This window comes from Chanodichthys erythropterus, chromosome 20 (assembly GCF_024489055.1).
Source record: "Chanodichthys erythropterus isolate Z2021 chromosome 20, ASM2448905v1, whole genome shotgun sequence".
NCBI classification, from domain to species: domain Eukaryota; kingdom Metazoa; phylum Chordata; class Actinopteri; order Cypriniformes; family Xenocyprididae; genus Chanodichthys; species Chanodichthys erythropterus.
The window spans coordinates 29,794,452-29,814,879 of record NC_090240.1 but is presented as its reverse complement, the minus strand read 5'-3'; the positions used below and the strand labels follow the sequence as shown (position 1 = coordinate 29,814,879).

Below are 20,428 nucleotides of genomic sequence, written 5' to 3'. Positions count from 1 at the left end.
AATTTCCTACTTCCCACTTCTGAAGTCGTGATTAATTTACGAGCTCATCGCATTCAAATTGATTTGAGAGGGCGTTCATGTACAGTTTTTAAACGAGTAAACTAGTATTTACGATGATAATATGCAAAGCAGCTATTTTGTTTAAAATATTTTTTTTTCTAATTCATTAGACTGTATAGTATATTTTTATACAGTATTTATTTTCTTGAACCAGGACAAGAACCATTTTATTAATTATAAATCTGTGATTTGCTTATTTCTATCCTATCCTGTTTTAAAATTGTCAACAGAAAAAACATCTATTGCTAGATTAGACAAAGGAATCATTTAAACTCATTTTAACAAGTCAAGATTACAGAATGGCTTCAAAAGCATACATTTACTGAGTTGACTGTTGAATATTACACCAATCAAATAGGAATAACAAAAAGGATAGTCACATTGTAGTCCATTTATTCACAAAAATGTTTTATGAATTGTGTACACACATTTTTACAGGCATAAGAAAACATTAAAAAAGAAAAAGAAAAAAGGTGATCATATAAAACAATATTTTAACAATCAAGGATTTCTGCATTAGTATTTAGCCTTTGTTGTAAACAGACATGAGAAACCCATTTTGATGTTAGCTTGGCTGGATGCAAAAAAAAAAAAAAAAAAAAAAAAAACAGAAAAGCAGGAAAAAAGCTAGGCATGTTCCTCATACTCGTTCAAGAGCCTCCAACATGATTATACTGTTTCCTCTGATAACCTGAAGAGACAACAAAACAGAACACAAGTTAATGGGGGGTGTAATGCTATTTCATGCATTGGGACTTATTTACACTGTTAAAGAGTTGGATTCTCATGCTAAACATGGCCAAAGTTCCAAACACGAGACGTTTGACAGTATTTCGGTAACGAATACTTTGTAAACGAGTCCCAGCTCGGCACTGGATTTGCAGATCGGGGACGGTGAGTAAAGCTGCATCAGATGTCTGTGTTTTGTTGGCAATCGGCGCGCAAGTGCATATAATGTAAACAACATGAACATTTTTGTTCCCTTTTTAATTTATAAAAATCTCTCAGCTAGCATGCGATCTCTTCGCAGAAGCTGCACGCGCTTGTGACTCTTTAGCTCCACCCACGGCACTGACGGCAGACACGGCACCAGGAGCTCTGCTTTTTTTTCGGAAAGACTCGGTTTAGCGTATCTGTCTTTTATAAATATGATAAAACTAAAGACTTTTCGGAGATATGAAGGATGCATCGTTACTCGATATGTATTCAAGACTAACATGAGATTGGCAGAAACTGTGTGATCCCCCCCCCACTGCACAGATAAGAACATATTGCAATTGCATTCCCTTAAACTGAAGCTAAATCTGAAATTCATGGACTGGGTCAATCTGAAATGACAGGGGAGAGACAAATTTATTGAATAAACTTACATTTTTGTTTTGTTTTTGCACACAAAAGGTATTCTCATCACTTCATAACATTAAGGTTGAACCACTATTTTAACAATGTTTTTACTACTTTTCTGGACCTTGAAAGTTAATTTTTTTTTGCTTTCAAAAGGAGGATAAAATTATTTCGGATTTAATCAAACTAAACCTTTAAGTGAACGTAAACAGTTGGGGGGAAATCCTGATGTTTAACATTATATTAGATCTGTGCATTAGGTCTTAATATAATAAACCTGCTGCTATTAATGTTAATCAAGAAAAAAAGAGAAATGAGGGAATCACTCACTGCTCTTAACTGAATAACTTTTGTAGCTTTAATAATCAATCAATTTATTTATACTTTTTTCAAAATAGTCACTGTATAGCCTTTGTATTAAGATAAAAGAACCATATAGTGAATTTTAATATATTGTTATTAATAAAAGAATTGGAGGGGGGGGGGAAATGCATGGTGATGCACAGAGAATCGTTTTATAATCCAATCATTACTCTTTAAATCATAATCAAATTGTGAGGCAAGTGAATATTCACCCCTGCAGGGACGCAAACAGGTAAGGTGGGAAAAAAGGTGAGAACATTGCGCGGGGCGGGGGCATGCTGCGCACAGAATTTCTCTTCAAGTTATTTGCTTTACATGCTCATTTGTAGTTACTTACAGGGTAATAAAAATACATGAAAAAATCCCTTAATGTCCAAAACTAATTTTCCACGCAAAAAAAATAACATTGTTGCAACATTTGGTTAAAATCTCATGTTAGAAATAACAAAATGCTATGCAGGATATTTAAGACAATACTGGCTGATTAGACTGCAATACTGTTTGCCACATCTCACACCTCAAATACATAAAATATTACCATTACAGACATAGTTTTTAAAGAGTAAAGGAAACACTGTACAGTAGGCTACTTATTGAAACAACCAGTTCTTTATTTACACTTGTAAGTTCCCAAATACCCTTGTAAGACTTGAACCACACTTTTTTATTTGATCTATGCAAATCCCATAGGTGACCTATTTTGATTTCAAAAAGGTGAGTTCTCACTGAAAGGTGAGGAGTTTACATCTATGCACCTACTAAACAGTGAATTTCTATAAGATGCTTGTGTTAGCAAGTTATGTTTCACTATGAGTTATGTAACAGATTGTGGTATTATTGAGTACTGACCACCATCCCAATGGTGTTCATCTGTCCTCCTGGAGCCATTTCTATAGTGTCATCAACCACCAGATTCATGAAGGGATCAAATCCACGCAAGATGCCCTGAACATGACGACCACCATTGAGCTTCACTGAAAGTGTACACAAAAACACCATCTTCACAAAAGAAACGCACATTTGCATAAAACCATTAGACACACATTCTGAACACAGCTTAAAGGATTAGTTCACTTTCAAATTAAAATTCCCTGATAATTTACTCACCCCAATGTCATCCAAGATATTCATGTCTTTCTTTCTTCAGTCGAAAAGAAATTAAGATTTTTGATGAAAACATTCCAGGATTTTTCTCCTTATAGTGGACTTCAATGGGCACCAGACGGTTGAAGGTCAAAATTACAGTTTCAGTGCAGCTTCAAAGGGCTTTAAACGATACCAGATGAGGAATAAGGGTGCTATCTAGAGAAACCATCGGTCATTTTTCTAAAACTAAAAATTATATATGTTTTAACTATAAATGCTCATTTTGAACTAGCTCTCTTCTCTATTTGAATTTCGGCAGTGTAGACACTGCTAAGTGTATTACTGCCCTCCACAGGTCAAAGTTTGAACTAATCGTTATATACGTTATATTTGCACTAGCATATTCAATATGAAAATTTAGTTGAAACTTTGACCTGTGGAGGGGAGTAATACACTTAGATAAGACCTTTATTCCTCGTCTGGTATCGTTTAAAGCCCTTTGAAGCTGCACTGAAACTAATTTTAACCTTCAACCGTCTGGAGGCCATTGAAGTCCACTAGAAGGAGAATAATCCTGGAATGTTTTTATCAAGAACCTTAATTTCTTTTCGACTGAAGAAAGAAGGACATTGACATCTTGGATGACATGGGGGTGAGTAAATTATCAGGAAAATTTTATTTGAAAGTGAACTAATCCTTTAATACAGTGGTTCCCAACCACATTCCTGGAGTACCCCCAACACTGCACATTTTCCATGTCTCCTTTGTCTGACACACCCATTTCTGGTCTTGGAGTCTCTGCTAATGAATTGATGACTTGATTCAGGTGTGCTTGATCAAGGAGACATGCAAAATGTGCAGTGTTGGGGGTACTCCAGGAATTTGGTTGGGAACCACTGCTTTAATACATGCAGTAGAACACTCATTTAGATAAGATAATTTTTTTACTTATTTGCACCTAACACAAATAATGTTAAAATATAACATTGTTAGTATTAAAAGTTATTTAGGATTTCCAGATACATGACATCCTTGTATTTTAGACCTTTCTGGATATTTTGTGAAGAAAAAAAGCATTATACTCACGTGAAAGCTTCTTGTCCATAAATCTTAAAAGGCAAGAAAAAAACAAGCATTTTATTTTAAAACCATAATTCGAAACAGAGCCGATACACTACAGATAATATATCAGTGCAATAAATGAGAATAATGTTGCGAAATAACATTAGACAAACCGGCTACAGCAGTTGAATTAAAGTGTATCGCAAATTCTAAGACATTTATGATTCCATTCAACCAAAAGCTTGAAATACTTACTTTTTCAGCTCAGGTGGATGTGCTTTGCTCATGTTTATTTAGTTAGATCTAACACTTTTGTGAAACAAAAACGTTTGAAACACGTTTCAAACAACGGAAAGAAAGATGCCTGAAATGCAGGAAGTGGCGTTCGAGGTCGCGGGATTTTCTGTATTGGTGGGTCACCGTGTGCAATGTCGCCCCCTACTGTAGCGGAGGACGAACTTCAATAACAGTGCACAGGAAAAGATTCTACAACACATTTTAATGTCGTGTTTGTACTATTTGTGTCATTTTTAAAGGCGACAAAAATAACAACAACCACTACCAAACGTTTTTTTTTTAACGATTTATTCAAAAACTATTTCAATGTAATAAGTGATGAGGTAATTTTTTTTTACTTTTTCAAACGAAAAGAAATCATCACACATCTTGGGACAAAGCAGGTAATACTGGAGGTAGCTGCTAGTAAACACACCCAGAGATTAGAGTAAGGTAAATTCAAAATGCCTCCAGTCTATGTTCATAATAGTAGATTTGAAAAAAAAAAAAAATAACAAATATATATATATATATGTCTTCATCATGTACAATGTGAGCCATAAAGTGGACTCTTTACAGTGTTTAAAGACAAAAAAGATCAGTGCAAAAAAAAAAAAGAAAAGCTGAACAAAAATCACTGCGGCCTATTTGGTGGCAGGAAAACAAAATGTTAGAAGTGTTACATAAAACATCAGAAACAAATGAATATTAATAAAGGTTAACAACCACTGATAAAGAAATTAACCAAAAATGCAGTACAATTTACTGTTTTTCTTTACAAGATTCACCTGAGACAGATCTGAGGTCTCATTTCTGCACATTGTTTATTCTCCTGTATATATCTAGAAAGAAAGTAACGAAGTTATATTTGCAACATTTGGTATGATAGCATAACATATAATGTATATAAAACATGTTAATATCCTTTATGCTTCTACACATTAACATGTTAGATTTTATGCACAATGTTCAGCAGCAAACCTATGATTTTGAAACAGACATTCTCAGACTGTGATATTTTGACTATAAAATGTTATAAGAAAAAAAGCTTATTTTGTTTCCTTTATGAAATACAAACAGAAATTTCACAATGCTCGAGTAGAATGCAATATGATAAAATATGCTGCAAAACTTCAGTAGCCAAATCTCACAGATCCAAAGATATTATGTCCCCCAGCTTAACAGATAACAAGAATTACATTAATTTAGCTGGTTTTGTTTCAGCACAGGCACTGGCTATTTAGAAAACAGAAGTGATGTATGTGTATGTGTCAAAAAAAATCAAATCACCATATTCTCACAGTAATATAATGGAAATATGTCTTCTAGCTCTGTGTGAAAGTATAGAAAAACATCCTAGAGCAGAACTACGCTGTGAGTAGAAGTGGTTTTATTTGAGTACCCGTATCTGACAAAATAATATTGGCTTGCCATTATTATCGAAGGCCTCTATTATTTGTCAGGCAGTTTGGCTCAGTGTAGGAGTGAGTTATCCTGTTTACACCATACAACATTATACCTCATGAACCACAGAAATCAAAATCTGTACAATACTGATAGTATTTAGACAGTTTACCTAAATCAAAAATGCCTGATGAATGTAATTCCTGATAGCCTACAGCATCTGCAGAAGAATTTCCCTGCTCTTAAAGAGATAGTACACCCAAAAATGAAAATTCTGTTATCATTTACTCAACACATGTCATTCCAAACATATTTTGAAGTAGAGTAAAAGTACCGACTTCGGTACTGAAATTTTAAAAATGTGATGCTTTTAGCATTGTTGAGCAGATTCGTAAACACCTCTGATTGGCCACTGTGTTCACTCGCTCATCAGATATGTCTGTGATTGCCTACAATGATCAACGCTTCAAAAATATGTTATAAATAGACATCAATGATGCTCTTCACCGAGCAATTACACAGATACACACATCTATCAGCTGCCTGCATTCAAACACTCCCGCTTTCAAAACGCTTTTAAATTCAAACGCTCCCGTGCGTTGATCATTGTAGCCAATCACAGACATATCTGTTGAGCGCGTGAACACAATGGCCAATCAGAGGTGTTTACGAATCCGCTCGACAGCGCTCAAAACGTCAAATTGTTAAATTTTCAGTACCGATTGGTACCGAGGTTGATATTTTTGACTCTATTTTGCAGAATGTTGGTAAATAAATGTTTTCAGTTCCCACTGACTTTTACTGTATACACAAAAAACAATGGAAGTCAATGGGAACTGAAACTGTTTGGTTATTAACATTCGTCAAAATGTTGTGTTGAGCAGAAGAATGCATACAGGTTTAAAAAGACATGAGGGTGAGTAAATGGTGACAGAATTTTCATCTTTAGGTCAGCAATCCCTTTAAAGTATCAGTTCAACCAAGAATTAAAATTTTGTAATTATTTATTCACCGCCATTTCATAAAAACGCATATGCTTTTAGCTTTTTCTTTTGAAATGCACCAATAGTTTTTGAAGGGCTTTAATTGTGCTTTTTGTCTAAAATATATGCAATGGCTCTTTAAGAATTTTTTTTTAATGTTCGGTGAGAAAAAAATGAGGGTGAGAAAATGTGTGAACTATTCCTTTTTTTTTTTTTTTAAATGAAGAAACCCTTTCAGTCATCACTGAATTCATCTTCATTCTCACGTACGAGATGTTTCTGGCAGTGCTCTAGAAAAGTGTTCAGGGCTACAAAAGCCTCAGCACATGGCACACAGTGATAGACTTTCTTTTCACAATCTTCTGGAATCTCAGAGAGGGGAATCCCACCTGAACACACACTACAACACTTGCACGTGTTGGCCGGTTGATGAACTTCTTTAGGCACTTCCTCGTGGACTTCCTCATGCACACGCAGAGCAGCTTTGGAGATAAAGACCTGATCGCATGACGTACAAGGAAACTCGGTATCCTCGTCTTCATCGCTGTCATCCTGCTTATCCCTTTCCGCTTCGTCCTCTTGCTTGGTTTCAGTCAAAGCAGGTAGATTTTTGGTCCTCGGTCTACCTCTCTTTGGTCTATTTTCTTGGGAAGGTATGAGCTTCTTAGCTGCCTTTGGGTGGAACCCATCTGCGTCAGCACTAGCTGATTTGGCACTTAATTCGAGATGGGTCTGATGGTGAGTGGTGTAGTGTTTGAAATGCGCCCATCGTGTCAGATGGTGCAGGAACTCTTTTCCACAGTGGAGACATGGATACGTCTCACCTTTCCGCCTCTGCCTGGTAGCTTTCACAGAGTTCCTCTGCGGTTTCTTCACCTTTAATTCGCGCCGGTGTTCCTCTTTCCTGTGCCGGTGGAGCAGTGATGTCTTGGTAAATGATTTGTCACAGGAACGGCATGGAAAGAGGAAAGCTTTCTTTTCCTTCGTGCTGCTATCCGTATGTGTGTGGGAAAAGCGCATGTGGCAGGAAAGTCCAGCAGTAGAACGGAACGTTCTGGAACACAAAGTGCATGAAGGGAGAGACGCGCTGGCGCTTGGGTGAGATGGAGGCAACGAGGCGTATGAAGGTGAAGGAGGTTTGAGAGTCTTTGCGGGCTGACAGCCTCCTGCCTGCTGGTGGTACAGCAGCTCTTGCTTGTGGCTGAAGGCTTGCCCGCATGGGGCGCACGCATAGGGGCTGTTGTCTGGATAGAAGGGATCTTCTGGGCAACGTGGGCCTGAAGGTTCGGTCCCGCAGGAAGGGCACGAAGAACTCATTGCGGGTTTCCCTCTGCATGTCTGGCACATAGATGTGACACCAGGGCACTTGTGTAGCTGCAAACTAGAGAGCAAAGCAAACTTTTGGCCACAGCGTTGACAGCAATGGAGCTTTTGTAGGACTTTCTCTCTTTCCTGCTGATGCACAAGGGCATTTAGTTCGGAGAATTCTTGGACGCAGTCTTTGCGGATGGAGGAAGACGTCTGTGGTTTTGGTTTGTACTCAATGCAAGTGATGAATTGAGCCAGTTTGGATAAGGTGTCCGACATGGGTCTAGGCCTAGTGGATATCTGGTCACTTTTTGCTCCATTCCAGTTGCAATGTCTGGAATCCATATTGCTATATGAAAATACAAAAATATAAAGTGAATTAATGGCATTCAGTCATAAATCATTTCATTTCCATTTTAATTTTTTTTTTAATGTTTTTTTCTATTAAGTCTCTGTATTTATTTAAACAAAAATACAGTAAAAACCATAATATTGTGAAATATTATCACAATTTATTGTATTATCATTGTTTAGTGTTACGCTATCATTCAAAAGTTTGAAGATTAAAAAAAAGCAAGGACATAATATAGATATTTATAATGTGACATAAGATTTATATTTTAAATAAATTCTGTTTCTATATTCATCAGAGAACCCTAAAAATAATCTATCACGGTTTCCACAAAAATATCAAGTAGAAAAGTCCATATTCAACAGTGATAATAGACTTCTAAAGTCGTGATTACGAGCAGTTTCGAAATGGGAGGGCGTTCATGTGACATTTTTCCCAAGGAAACTCGTATTAACGATAATTCCGTGAGCACCTGAAATCCAAACCCAAACAGAATGGTTTCTGAAGGATCATGTGACACTTTAGACTGGAGTAATGGTTGCTGGAATAAAGTAGTATGTAAGTTTTTTAATTGCAATGCAAGAACAGGTTTACATAATTGACTAGGATAAAAAAAAATAATTAAACAAATGTATATGCTTAGCTATATAATGAAGACACCTAGAAAAACTACATGGAGCATTAAAGCAACACTGACATAGGAAGAGTTTACTAGCTGTCCTGCTACGCTGCTGACATACAAACTCACCCACTCGAGGACTTTGTATCACTCAAAATGTGTTTCTCGCCCCTCAATGTGGACATTACAGCAGATGTTTTTAAGTTCATGAACGCAGAATACACGGAAATGTGAGGTTCGACGCAAACGGACTTTCACTTCAACACCCATGCGCTTCTGCGAAACTAGTTCAGGCAGTTTTAAAAACTACAACACCCATAATCCCACAAGTACGCGTTTCACATGCGCTACTGTTATGCACATTTATGACACTGAGGTAGGTTTATTATTATTAAATTCAATATGACCCAAGAAAAGACTTTATTATAACAAATTAGAAATGGCATACATGTTTAATTTTAAATTATTAAACTGCATTTAACAAGAAATAGATCACTCAACGTACGGAAGCTTGTTTCCTCCACTGAATAAAAAATTAAAAAAGGTAATTGTGACTTTTTATCTAACAAGTCTGATTTTTTTCCCCTCAGAATTGCTTGATATAAACTCACAATTGCGTGTTATATAGACAGAATTGCGAGTTTATGTCTCATAATTCTGACTTTATCCCCCGGACAAGGCTTAAGCTAGTCGTAGACTAAAATGCATGTTTGAGCTGTTTAAACTGAAAGCAACTTGCACTGACATATCTTACAATATTGTTTTGTCTCAAGATGCACATCAGTAACGTTTTTTTTTTTTTCTAGTGAAAGTTTATAAAAGCTACTTAAATGCCCTAATTGAACTAAGCCCTAATCCTATGTTGTTATTGTTGTTAATTGTTGTTATTGTTACCTTAAAATTATAAAATCGTTTTTGTTATTTGGAATAAAGCTGAAATAAAATAAAATAAAATATAAGTATTAGATTAAAAAAACTAAACTACTAAAACTGAAATAAATAAAAGTGCCAAAAAGCACATAGCAAAATTACTAAAACATAAACTAATATTAAAATAAAACATAAAAATACAAGCTGATTCACTATACTATAATAATCTTTTTTTAATTCGTAACATTTCTATTTTTTTATGAATGTGATAAGAGCGCAAGTAGAAGACTTTTATTATGAAATGTGCTCAAACCGCACAACATCGTCCCCTAGTGAGTTGGAATGAAACGACACGCCTCTTATTACGATTATTAATATCTGTTAGTTAATGTCATGAGTTTTTATCTACATATATCACTTATTAGGATGATTTAAAAAAAATGCTCCAGTTTAGAATTGAAATCATATTATATTTGTTTTAATGTGACATTCTGTCCTCCTCCGGTCCAGTTGGCGGCAGCTGCACCTGTCCGGGCGGTGATACATCAGAACAGTGTGTCCCCCACACACCGGCTGCTTATGAAAGCTTCACCGGTTTAACCTCAATCGGTTTCGGAGGAATCGCAGGAGAAAGGACTATTGTTTCAGTAGATTATTATCTAGAAGCGAAATATGATACACAGCGTGGATTTGGTCACGGAAAAACAGCCGACTCGTTTATTCACATAGAGATGACAGCGCGCGTTTGTTTATTACTGTGTTAATCGTGTTATTGAAGATTAGTTTTACACACATTGGATAGGTCACGCTATTTTATTGATGGCCGTGTCAGGAGGCGCCCGGCGGCTCCCGATGGGTGTTCGGACGTTCAGTGAGTTTCTGGAAATAGCGACTGTCGGTCCGTGTCGCCCCAGCAGCCCGTTTAAATGCAGAGAGAGAATACAGCACTGGTCCATCAGGTAATATACCGCATTTACATTTCATCATGAATTGTGGAATATATTATATAAACATACAAATATTAAATACACTCCATATAAAAGGCTTTTGTTGAATGATTGACGTGTCGCATCGCTGAACAAAACGAGGTGGGAAATCCCCCCACCCCTCCACACACATAAATTACCATGGTAACGTTAAAGTTTTCGCTAAAATACTATAGTTGGTTATTACCGCAGAATGTAATTATGTTGGGAATGTCAAGTATAAAAAGCTTTGTTATTTATTTTAAAGGGTTAACGTTAGTTCACCCAAAAATGAAAATAATGTCATTAATTACTCACCTCATGTCGTTCTACACCCGTAAGACCTTCATTCATCTTCGGAACACAAATTAAGATATTTTTGATGAACTGATGACTCGGTGAGGCCTGCATTCAAAGCAATGACATTTCCTCTCTCAAGATCCATAAAGGTACGTTACTAAAACATATTAAAAACAGTTCATGTGAGTTCACTGGTTCTTCCTTAATATTATAAAGCGACGAGGATATTTTTGTGCGCCAAAAAAAAAACACTGTTTCGAAGCTTTAGGAATCGAATCAGTGACTCGGAGCGTCAAAGTCAAGTGATTTAAGCAGTTTAGCCGTTTGATAGGAGATCCAAATCGCCGATTCGATTCGTAAAGCTCCGAAACTGTTTTGAAATCGACCCATCACTATATTGTTGAAAAGTCATTCTTTTGTTTTTTTGTGGCGCTCAAAAAGTATTCTAACTGCTTTATAATATTAAGGTAGAACTACTGAACTCGCATAAACTGTTTTAAATATGTTTTTTAGTAGCTTTATGGATCTTGAGAGAGGAAGTGTCATTGCTGTGAATGTAGGCCTCACTGAGCCATCGGATTTCATCAAAAAATATCTTAATTTGTGTTCTGAAGATGAATGAAGGTCTTACGGGTGTAGAACGACATGAGGGTGAGTAATAAATGACATTATTTTCATTTTTGGGTGAACTAACCCTTTAATGGTGACCATTTTATTCCGATTTATTACACTACTGTATGTGTGGTCTATAATACGGTTGTTTCAATACCTCAATAATTATTACAGATTTTTATTCTTATACTAGGTGATTTATTATGATTTTTACAGTTAGTAACATGAAGTCACTATGGTATTTTGGAGGAATCTATTTTTACCCTGGTTGGGGGAAGCTTGGGAATGCAATGTTTTGTGGACATGTATCCTGCTAGTTCCGTGGAAATATCACGATATATGAATATACTAAACCTTTGGTTCCATAGTATAATGGTAGAACCATTGCAGGCCATTCTTGTATCATCACAGTACTGCATGCACTGTATTTAACAGAACCCTGTGTCTCATTTGTCCTCTTTTTTTTCAGACACTTGTCCTCCTGCGGGATCCTGATGACTCGCTATCCGCGCACTCTCTGTATCTCTGAAGTGGATTCGACTCCCACTCCTCACAGGAGATCTTTCATCAGCCTCACCAAAAAGAGAAAGGAGTATTCAGAGAGGAGAATACTAGGGTAAGCTGACCTCTACCCTTCCCTAAGTAAAGCTAGGGTAGGTAAGATAGCCCCAGCGTCTGATCCTGATCAATAACCCCTTCTTTTTTATGGAGGATGATGGCAAGCTTTTGTGGTGTTAGATAATAAATTAACAGAGCTGTATTGATCTAGTGGAGGTGGGGCAGCAGTAAACCTAGACCTAATACAATCAGCGACATAAATACAGAAATAAAATATGACTGATCAAAATAAATATTACTACTACTAATAAAAATAAAATACAATACCAAAAAAAAAAAAGCAATAAATAAGTAAAAGACACATTTATAGCATATAACTTTATTTTAATTAATGAAAACGATTTTTAATCCTTTTAGTTTTAGTTAAAGGGCACCTATTATGCCCCTTTTACAAGACGTAATATAAGTCTCTGGTGTCCCCAGAATGTGTCTGTGAAGTTTCAGCTCAAAGTACCCCACAGATCATTCATTATAGCTTGTCAAATTTGCCCCTATTTAGGTGTAAACAAAAAAAAAGTGTTTTTGTGTGTGTCATCATGCAAATGAGCTGCTGCTCCTGGACGCTTTCCAGAAGAGGGCGGAGCTTTAACAGTTGCTCAACAGCAACAACAAAGCTGGAGAATCTCACGCTGCCAAAATGACGATTGTCAGTAACGGTGTTCAGCCTTACATTGTTCAAACCGGAGTCGACACTGATGGAGAGATTCAGGAAGAAGTTACAACTTTTAGAATGAAACTGCACATTTCTGAATGGTTAGTGGATAAATTTATGTAGTTGCTGTGGAGTTGATTCAACTCATCCACTAGCATGTGCCGTCATGTTAATCTTTTATGCAAATCCAGCATTGAATTGACCCTTGTTTGTGAAGCATTCTGGTGTAAAATGATGGCATGGTAACAACACTGTACTACAACAACTCTTCCTCTTCTCTAAAGCAGCCTAACATGGCCTCGCCCCCTTTCTTGTGTGTTCTTGGGGGCAGGGTTTATGTCAATTTTGGGGTTAGTGATGTCACTAACCCAGGAAGAAGCTTGTTGTAGTCCCTACCAGCCATTTGTTGTAGTCTTTAAACTGAGAATTCTTTAAAAGAAAATATCTCCCTTTGCATTGAACTTTGAGCGTCGTAACTTTGCATATGTTGTTTATTCTCAAACAGAAACATTACACACTAACTAAAGGTAAAAAAGTGAAATCATAATCAACCACCCCATTTAACAGTAACAACAGTTTTATTGCTCGTTTTATTGAGATTCTGCTTAATTTTGAAATTGTAAAGGTTAACTTGTGCTTTGGTCTTTAGGTACTCGATGCAAGAAATGTACGATGTGGTAGCCAATGTGGATGACTACAAACACTTTGTACCATGGTGTAAAAAGTCCCAAACCATCATGAAAAGGGCCGGTCACGCCAAAGCCCAGCTGGAAGTGGGCTTCCCTCCAGTTGTTGAACGATACACTTCTATGATAAGCCACGTCCGTCCACATCTCGTCAAAGTAAGTTATCCTGTGTGCTTTACAACACCTCCAGTGCCATCTGAAACGAATTCATGACTAATTATATTTCACCCCATCCTATTTCAGGCGGTGTGTTCGGATGGTAAACTCTTCAATCACTTAGAGACAATATGGCGCTTTAGTCCTGGTATTCCTGGCTATCCTCGCACATGTACAGTAGACTTCTCTGTAAGTACCATTTGCATTCAGTTAACTCTTCGCTAAGCTGGTTACTGTTGCTAGGTCTGACAAGCTTGCAGAACTTTCTGTAGAACCTCCTAAAATGGAGATTTCTACATTTCTCATGTCGTTCCAAACTTTCGTTCATCTTTGGAACACAAATTAAGATATATATATATATATTAGGGCTGGGCAAGTTAACGCGTTTTTATCGCGTTAACGCATTAATTAATTAACGCCGACAATTAGTTTATCGCGCGTTAACGTACTTTTTATTTTGAAAATCCGTTGCTCACTGCGTTTGAATACACATAGATAGACTACAACCGAATACAACACAAACCATGGGTCACAGGAGGGGTGGGATGTTTATTAGTAGGCTACTGGCTGCTTGGGATGAGCGTCATCACGCGTCTCAACCAATGAAAGCATTTGTTGTGTGCCTAAGAGCTACAGCGCGAAAAAGAAAATATCTGGTGCGGACAGAAAATTGGAAAAAGGTACCCACTGCTTATCACTCAATAAAAGAATCACATTGCTAAGTGTTTTTGAACGTTTTGATTTTGTTTGGTTTAATAATTAACATTACCTTTGCGAGTCTGACTCTCACTGCGCTCGTGAATTAGCAGAACTTGACGGGGACATTCAAATGCTTAACAAACGCTTCATGTGAGCAACAATTCTGTACATGTTTATTAAAGCATACTGTGTGGAGATACACAAATGAGCCCAAAATATGAATGCAACACGTTTATATCTTAAACGGTTTCCTCTCATGTCATCTCAAGAAAACGCTTAATGCACTTAGACTGATATTAAAGATACCAAATTCTATTTACAAATAAAGCACATGCAGAAAAACGGATGACACCAAAATATAAACTTTCAGTATCACTTAAAATGTAACCATTTTATACATTTTCTTCATAACGGTTTTATAAAGGTAGGAAATTGCTTAGTGTGGTTGTCATTTGTTAAAATAAATATAAAAATACAGTGTGTTCGTGTCCGCCTGTCCGCTGAATTTGACCCATAATCTCTGATTCTCCTCATCTGTGATCATGGAAAAGGGGAATTACAATGACAAGTTGTAGGCCTACTAAATATGCTCGTTTAAGCATCATTTAAACGTTTCCAACAAATAAATGAATCGACTTTTCTCAGTGTGTTAATTACATAGATTTATTTGGATATTCATACGATGATATTCATACGATGGCTGACGCAGCAGTGAGCGTCCAGCGTGCGACACAGTAAACAGATCAACACTGTAAACGAAATTCTACAAAACTTCAGTGAAAAAATAAATAAAATGATCATGCGATGCGATTAAACAGCTTCTATTCCCTGCAAACGATACCATTAAAAATGTTAACGTTCCACTTAATGGCAGAAACAAAACAAAAGGTAAGCAAGAATCCGTATTAATTTCAGTACGAGTAATAGGGCGACCCTGTCAAAATGGCGGCGCCGCCCCGGCATGCAACGAGGTGTGACGTCGGTTCGTATTCTCTATTGCACTTTTGTTCATACAGAAGTACTTTGAAAGAATAAAATTACACAATAAACTACTTTTGATTTCATTATTGAATTTTGCGCATGCTGCGATTAATCGCAGAAAAATCATGCGATTAATCGCGATTAAAATATTTAATCGTTGCCCAGCACTAATAAATATATATTTTATATATATATATATATATTATATTTTATATATATATATTATATTTTATATATATATATTATATTTTATATATATATATTATATTTTATATATATATATTATAATATAAGACTTCCCTATAGACAGCAACATCATTGCACCTTTCAAGGTTCAGAAAGGCATTAAAGACATTTGTTAAAATAGTCACTGTGACTACAGTGGTTCAACCTTAATGTTATGAAGTGACTAGAATACTTTTTGTGCGCAAAAACAAAACAAAAATAATAACTTTATTCAACAATTTCTTCTCTTCCCTATCAGTCTCCTACACTGTTGACGTTGTATAGACAGTGCAAGCGTCCGGGTTCATCAGAACGCAGACTCGTATTGTTGCATAAAAGCCTAAATTCAATCATATAAAGGGATCGTGTCTCTTCAGAAAATTTTGACTAAACCACTCAATTCATATGGATTAGTTTTGCAATCTCTTTATGAACTTTTTGAAGTGTCAAAGTAGTAGTTGCGTTGACTGTCAATGGAGGGACAGAAATCTCTGATTTCATCAAAAATATCTTCATTTTGTGTTCCGAAGATGAACTAAGGTCTTTGAAACGACATGAGAGTGAGTAATTAATGACAGAATTTTCATTTTTAAGTGAACTAACCCTTTTATATTGAAGAGGATTAGGGCCAAGCAATAATAATAAATTAAAACCATCTTGAGATTAAAGTTGTTAAATTGAGAAAAAACTTGTTAAATTTCGAGAAAAAAGTCGAGATAAAATGTTTAGAATAAACTCGTTAAATTACGAGTAAAAAACGTGTTAAATTTCAAGAAAAAAGTCGAGATAAAATGTTGAATAAAGTCATAATTTAATGAGTTTATTCTCAACATTTTATCTCGACTTTTTTCTTGAAATTTAACAATTTTTCTCATAATTTAACTTTTTTCTCGTAATTTAATGAGTTTATTCTCAACATTTTATCTGGACTTTTTTCTCGAAATTTAACACGTTTTTTTCTCGTAATTTAACAACTTTAATCTCGAGATGGTTTTATTTATTATTATTGCTTGGCCCTAATCCCCTTCCGTACTTTTATGTTTATTTCTACATGTTTTTTAAAAGTTTTAGTTAACAGTAACAAAACTACTCGATGGCAGAAGTTTTTTAGGATGGGACTTTTAAGTGATGTTTTATATCAAAGAGTCAGTGCTTGTTAGGAAGTAAAGCTACCATGTCTGTAATCTCTTCTCTGGATGTCGTTGGCTTCCCCCAGATCTCGTTCGAGTTCCGTTCACTGCTGCATTCGCAGTTAGCAACTGTGTTCTTCGACGAGGTGGTGAAGCAGATGGTGGCCGCGTTTGAGCGGAGAGCGTGCAAAATGTACGGGCCCGAGACGAGGATACCCCGTGAGCTCATGTTTCACGAGGTCCATCAAACGTGAGGTGCATCATCACACTGGACTCGTCTACATCTGGAACTCACAAAACTCGCATGACAAATCACATCACTAGAATATGTTGGGATGGTATGATGGATACCATTTACTTTTAGACAATATTTCAGTTCATTTGAGGTATTGCACCTTAAACATGTTTTGTTTTGGTTGCTTTTTGACTGTGAATGAAGATTAATTGATTATTGCAGCTCTGGATGGCAAGAGTTGAGGAGCAAACACTTGGATGTTTCATTAGGGTTTCATCTCGTTTACATATTCTTTCTTGCTATGGGATTGTTGGGGCCAAATCTGAAGAACTTATTACTGAAACTGTAAGGAATGTTTTAGGTGAAATCTGTCGCACGCTGTTGATTACCACAAAAAAAATCATTCCGGTTTGTACCTGTTTTTAAAAACAAACAATAAAACACACAGCACAACCATTGTTTACTTGCTCCACTGCAAATGCGCAGCTTTGACGTATTTTACGGTTTTAATTCTATATTATTTTCGGTGCTAATCAACAGAATGCGAAAGGCGCGGACTAACCCGGAATATTCCTTTTAAAATGAGTCTTTATACAACTAGATTTGAATATGGTGAGAATTCAAAATGCTTGAATTTGAACACGCTTACAATGACCTACTTGACTTTCACACTGCACTGAATTTAGAATATTCATCTGAGGAAGTCACACTCGAGGTTTGTGACTTTGATCACAACTGTAAATATATTAAAAATAAATTATACAGTTAAGAGTGATGTCAGATATTTCTCCCACCTAAATATTTATCCTTATAGAAAACAATAAACTTTGTTTATAGAAGTAGTGTATTGTATTGAAGGTAGAATTATATTTAGCATGCTTTTGCTTTCTTTGGATGCATTTATGCAAACTCAGGGCTTTGGAGAAATCCAGAGAAGTCGGCCTGTTTTTCCCTAATAGTGATCCCAGTTTGTGCCTGTTCATGTAGACTGTGCCATTTTTGTTCTGTTGCTACATTAATGTCTGTTTAAACACTACTTTATTCATATATTGTGATTTCTCAGAAAGCTACAGTATGAGCTGGCAAAGCATCAAGCATAGCGACCTTTTCTTTTTTTGAACGGTTATTTTATGAGATTTTATTTTTAGCCATTTCAATGCCTTATGTAAGTGTTCATGGCATTTATAAATGACTTCAAATAACATTGTAATTGTCGATTGCTAATTTATCCGTGCTGTACAAACACCCGTCTAACAGTCTTCCGTGGAAAAACGTCACCATCAGTAGATTTCTAGGGTGTTATCATAAAAACGATCTTGTTAAATGTCTGTTAAGTGAGAATGTTTGGTTGAACAACTGTGAATAACAACCAAAGAGATGATCCGTGCTTCATAAGAGCAAGAAGAGCACAGTTTTAGGAACAAATTCTCTCTGAAATGAATGTTATCTGTTCTCTAAACCTTAACTGTTGTCAGTGTTATAATCTTGCACAAGCATTCTTTTAATTTGAGAATATATAAATTTATTTCAAAACACATTTTGTCTGTTTTACTTGAACTGCTTGCACTCTGAAGTACAACATATTGGATTTGGATATGCATTGACCCTTTTGTTGTCAAGTAGTAGGACAACTGACTCACCTCTGAGGAGATAGATGAGTGCTTGTGAAAACATAATGGTGAACAAAAGAATACAAAGTGAAGCTGGCAGTGGAGGTTGAGGAAATCTGAGTAAGGTGGTGGTATCTGGGTCATGTATTTATAACAGCATGAGAGACTATAGTGGAGTTTCTTATTCATGTTTCCCTGACCTGAAGATCTTTCCCATGCCAATCTTTGCTAAAAAATTCACAGTTAAAACTGAACTTCAATAATCCAATCCATTAAAGAACGACCAGATTGTCATAAATGAATACTGTGTAATCGTTTACTCCTCCTCATGTCATTCCAAACTTGTATGACTTTCTTCTAGGGAGCATAAAATATGTTTTAAGAAATGCCAGTTTTTGGCTGATAGTTAAAGTCAATGGGGGAAAGTCCAATGCAGGATTGGTATTTATATAGTATTATTTAATAAGATTTTGGGTTATACTTTATTCGATGGTCCGCTTTAGACCTTCTAACTATAAGTAACTTTGCAACTACATGTCAACCAACTTGATGGTGAGGAAATTTTCCCATGGGATGTTCCCTTTTGCACCTCGCTTTTAAATCGCTAATTCGAAATCAAAATGCACCTCGAATTGGCGCTAATTTGAAAGCAAAAGTAAAATGCCGTATATGCATTCATAACGGTGAGGAGAAGAGCAAGCGTTTTCAGTTCATTCCTATTGAAGCTCGGAATGAACACGGAGGCCAGTAGACACGCACCGTTGTGAATGGAAGTGCAGCCGTTGTGCATTTTACTTTCACTTTCAAATTGGCGCAAAATTTGGGGGCAACAATTGCTTGAATGGTGGGTTCATTATTATTCTTAATGAAAAACAACTAATCATTTGCAGGTTCCCTATCACTTAGTTTAAATCAAAAATACTGCAAAAATCTTCCATATCTTGTCAGTCAGCTCACTCTCGTGATGAATTAAATCTGACTGTGACTCGTTAAAGGGGTTAGTTCACCAAAAAATGAAAATTCTGTAATTTATTACTCACCCTCATGCCGTTCCACACCCGTAAGACCTTCATTCATCTTCAGAACACAAATTAAGATATGAAGAGTTTGGTTCCAAAACGCGATAAACGCCATTTTAAAAAAAATGAGTTTCCACCAAAATCAGTATTGTATCTGGTCGGTATTGAAAAGTCATTTATTAATTTTGCGCAAAATGCGATATCCGCTGTGTTATTCTGTAATGTTTTCTCCCTTTCTTCCCAAAACGCGACAAACGCCAGTCTCCTTTTTCTGCAGAACGCGATATATCCGCTCTCAACCAATCACAGCGCACCATTCCACGCATTGTAAACATTAAAGGCTTTTTAAAAAGCCGTTTTTAATACCAATGTAACTTACTCGGCAAATGTGTTTATTTAACCGTGCGGTGGCGCCAGATACTCTTTAATCGGTAATGACAAATAATTTATGACATTAACAAGATGACCCATTGAATTCATTTTGGGAGCGACGACTGAATGTATTTTAGTAAAATGTCTGTATATAAGATAAATATTGGCAAAGTTTAGACTCTGTCATATATGTGAATTAACTTTCTTTGTTGTGTATTTTCAATTTGAAAAATAACTTTTATATTGATGGATTAATTGCATTTTGAAAAATACAGTGTAATGGATTTATTGCATTTTGGGAAAAAAATAATACGTTTTTATAATAAACTTTTAAAAATTAAAATGTAGATTTGAATTTTTAATGTTTTAATTACCAAAAGATGCTATGTGAAAGTCTGAAACAGAAAATAGTGGTTTTCATCTTGCCACTTTCTTGGTAAA

At 36.0% G+C, this 20,428-nt stretch overlaps 3 protein-coding genes across 3 annotated transcripts; 1 reads left to right on the top strand and 2 right to left on the bottom strand.

The window, feature by feature from the left end:
- Positions 1–629: 629 nt before the first annotated feature.
- snrpg (small nuclear ribonucleoprotein polypeptide G) lies at positions 630–4,305 on the bottom strand. Its single transcript, XM_067371310.1, has 4 exons — positions 4,171–4,305; positions 3,940–3,962; positions 2,617–2,741; positions 630–751 (listed from the first exon to the last, which is right to left on the bottom strand). The coding sequence occupies exons 1-4, from the start codon at positions 4,200–4,202 to the stop codon at positions 701–703; spliced, it is 231 nt and encodes a 76-aa protein (XP_067227411.1). The 5' UTR covers positions 4,203–4,305; the 3' UTR covers positions 630–700.
- A 281-nt stretch (positions 4,306–4,586) lies between these two features.
- si:ch211-148l7.4 (uncharacterized protein LOC563603 homolog) lies at positions 4,587–9,138 on the bottom strand. The gene is made up of 2 exons (XM_067371640.1): positions 8,987–9,138; positions 4,587–8,235 (listed from the first exon to the last, which is right to left on the bottom strand). Exons 1-2 carry the CDS (start codon positions 9,064–9,066, stop codon positions 6,813–6,815), a joined length of 1,503 nt encoding a protein of 500 aa, XP_067227741.1. The 5' UTR covers positions 9,067–9,138; the 3' UTR covers positions 4,587–6,812.
- Positions 9,139–10,157: 1,019 nt separating this feature from the next.
- Positions 10,158–18,699, top strand: coq10a (coenzyme Q10A). The gene is made up of 5 exons (XM_067370753.1): positions 10,158–10,686; positions 12,074–12,220; positions 13,524–13,716; positions 13,804–13,905; positions 16,838–18,699. The coding sequence occupies exons 1-5, from the start codon at positions 10,547–10,549 to the stop codon at positions 17,003–17,005; spliced, it is 750 nt and encodes a 249-aa protein (XP_067226854.1). The 5' UTR covers positions 10,158–10,546; the 3' UTR covers positions 17,006–18,699.
- Positions 18,700–20,428: the final 1,729 nt, after the last annotated feature.

Coding starts and splice junctions, on each gene's coding strand:
- snrpg (XM_067371310.1), bottom strand. CDS start 4,202: ATGAGCAAAGCACATCCACCTGAGCTGAAAAA. Junction 3,963..4,170: donor CATCCACCTGAGCTGAAAAA/GTAAGTATTTCA, acceptor TTGCCTTTTAAG/ATTTATGGACAAGAAGCTTT. Junction 752..2,616: donor TGAACACCATTGGGATGGTG/GTCAGTACTCAA, acceptor TTGTCTCTTCAG/GTTATCAGAGGAAACAGTAT.
- si:ch211-148l7.4 (XM_067371640.1), bottom strand. CDS start 9,066: ATGAACTTAAAAACATCTGCTGTAATGTCCACATTGAGGGGCGAGAAA. Junction 8,236..8,986: donor GATACAAAGTCCTCGAGTGG/GTGAGTTTGTAT, acceptor ATTTTCATATAG/CAATATGGATTCCAGACATT.
- coq10a (XM_067370753.1), top strand. CDS start 10,547: ATGGCCGTGTCAGGAGGCGCCCGGCGGCTCCCGATGGGTGTTCGGACG. Junction 12,221..13,523: donor TCAGAGAGGAGAATACTAGG/GTAAGCTGACCT, acceptor TTTGGTCTTTAG/GTACTCGATGCAAGAAATGT. Junction 13,906..16,837: donor CATGTACAGTAGACTTCTCT/GTAAGTACCATT, acceptor GGCTTCCCCCAG/ATCTCGTTCGAGTTCCGTTC.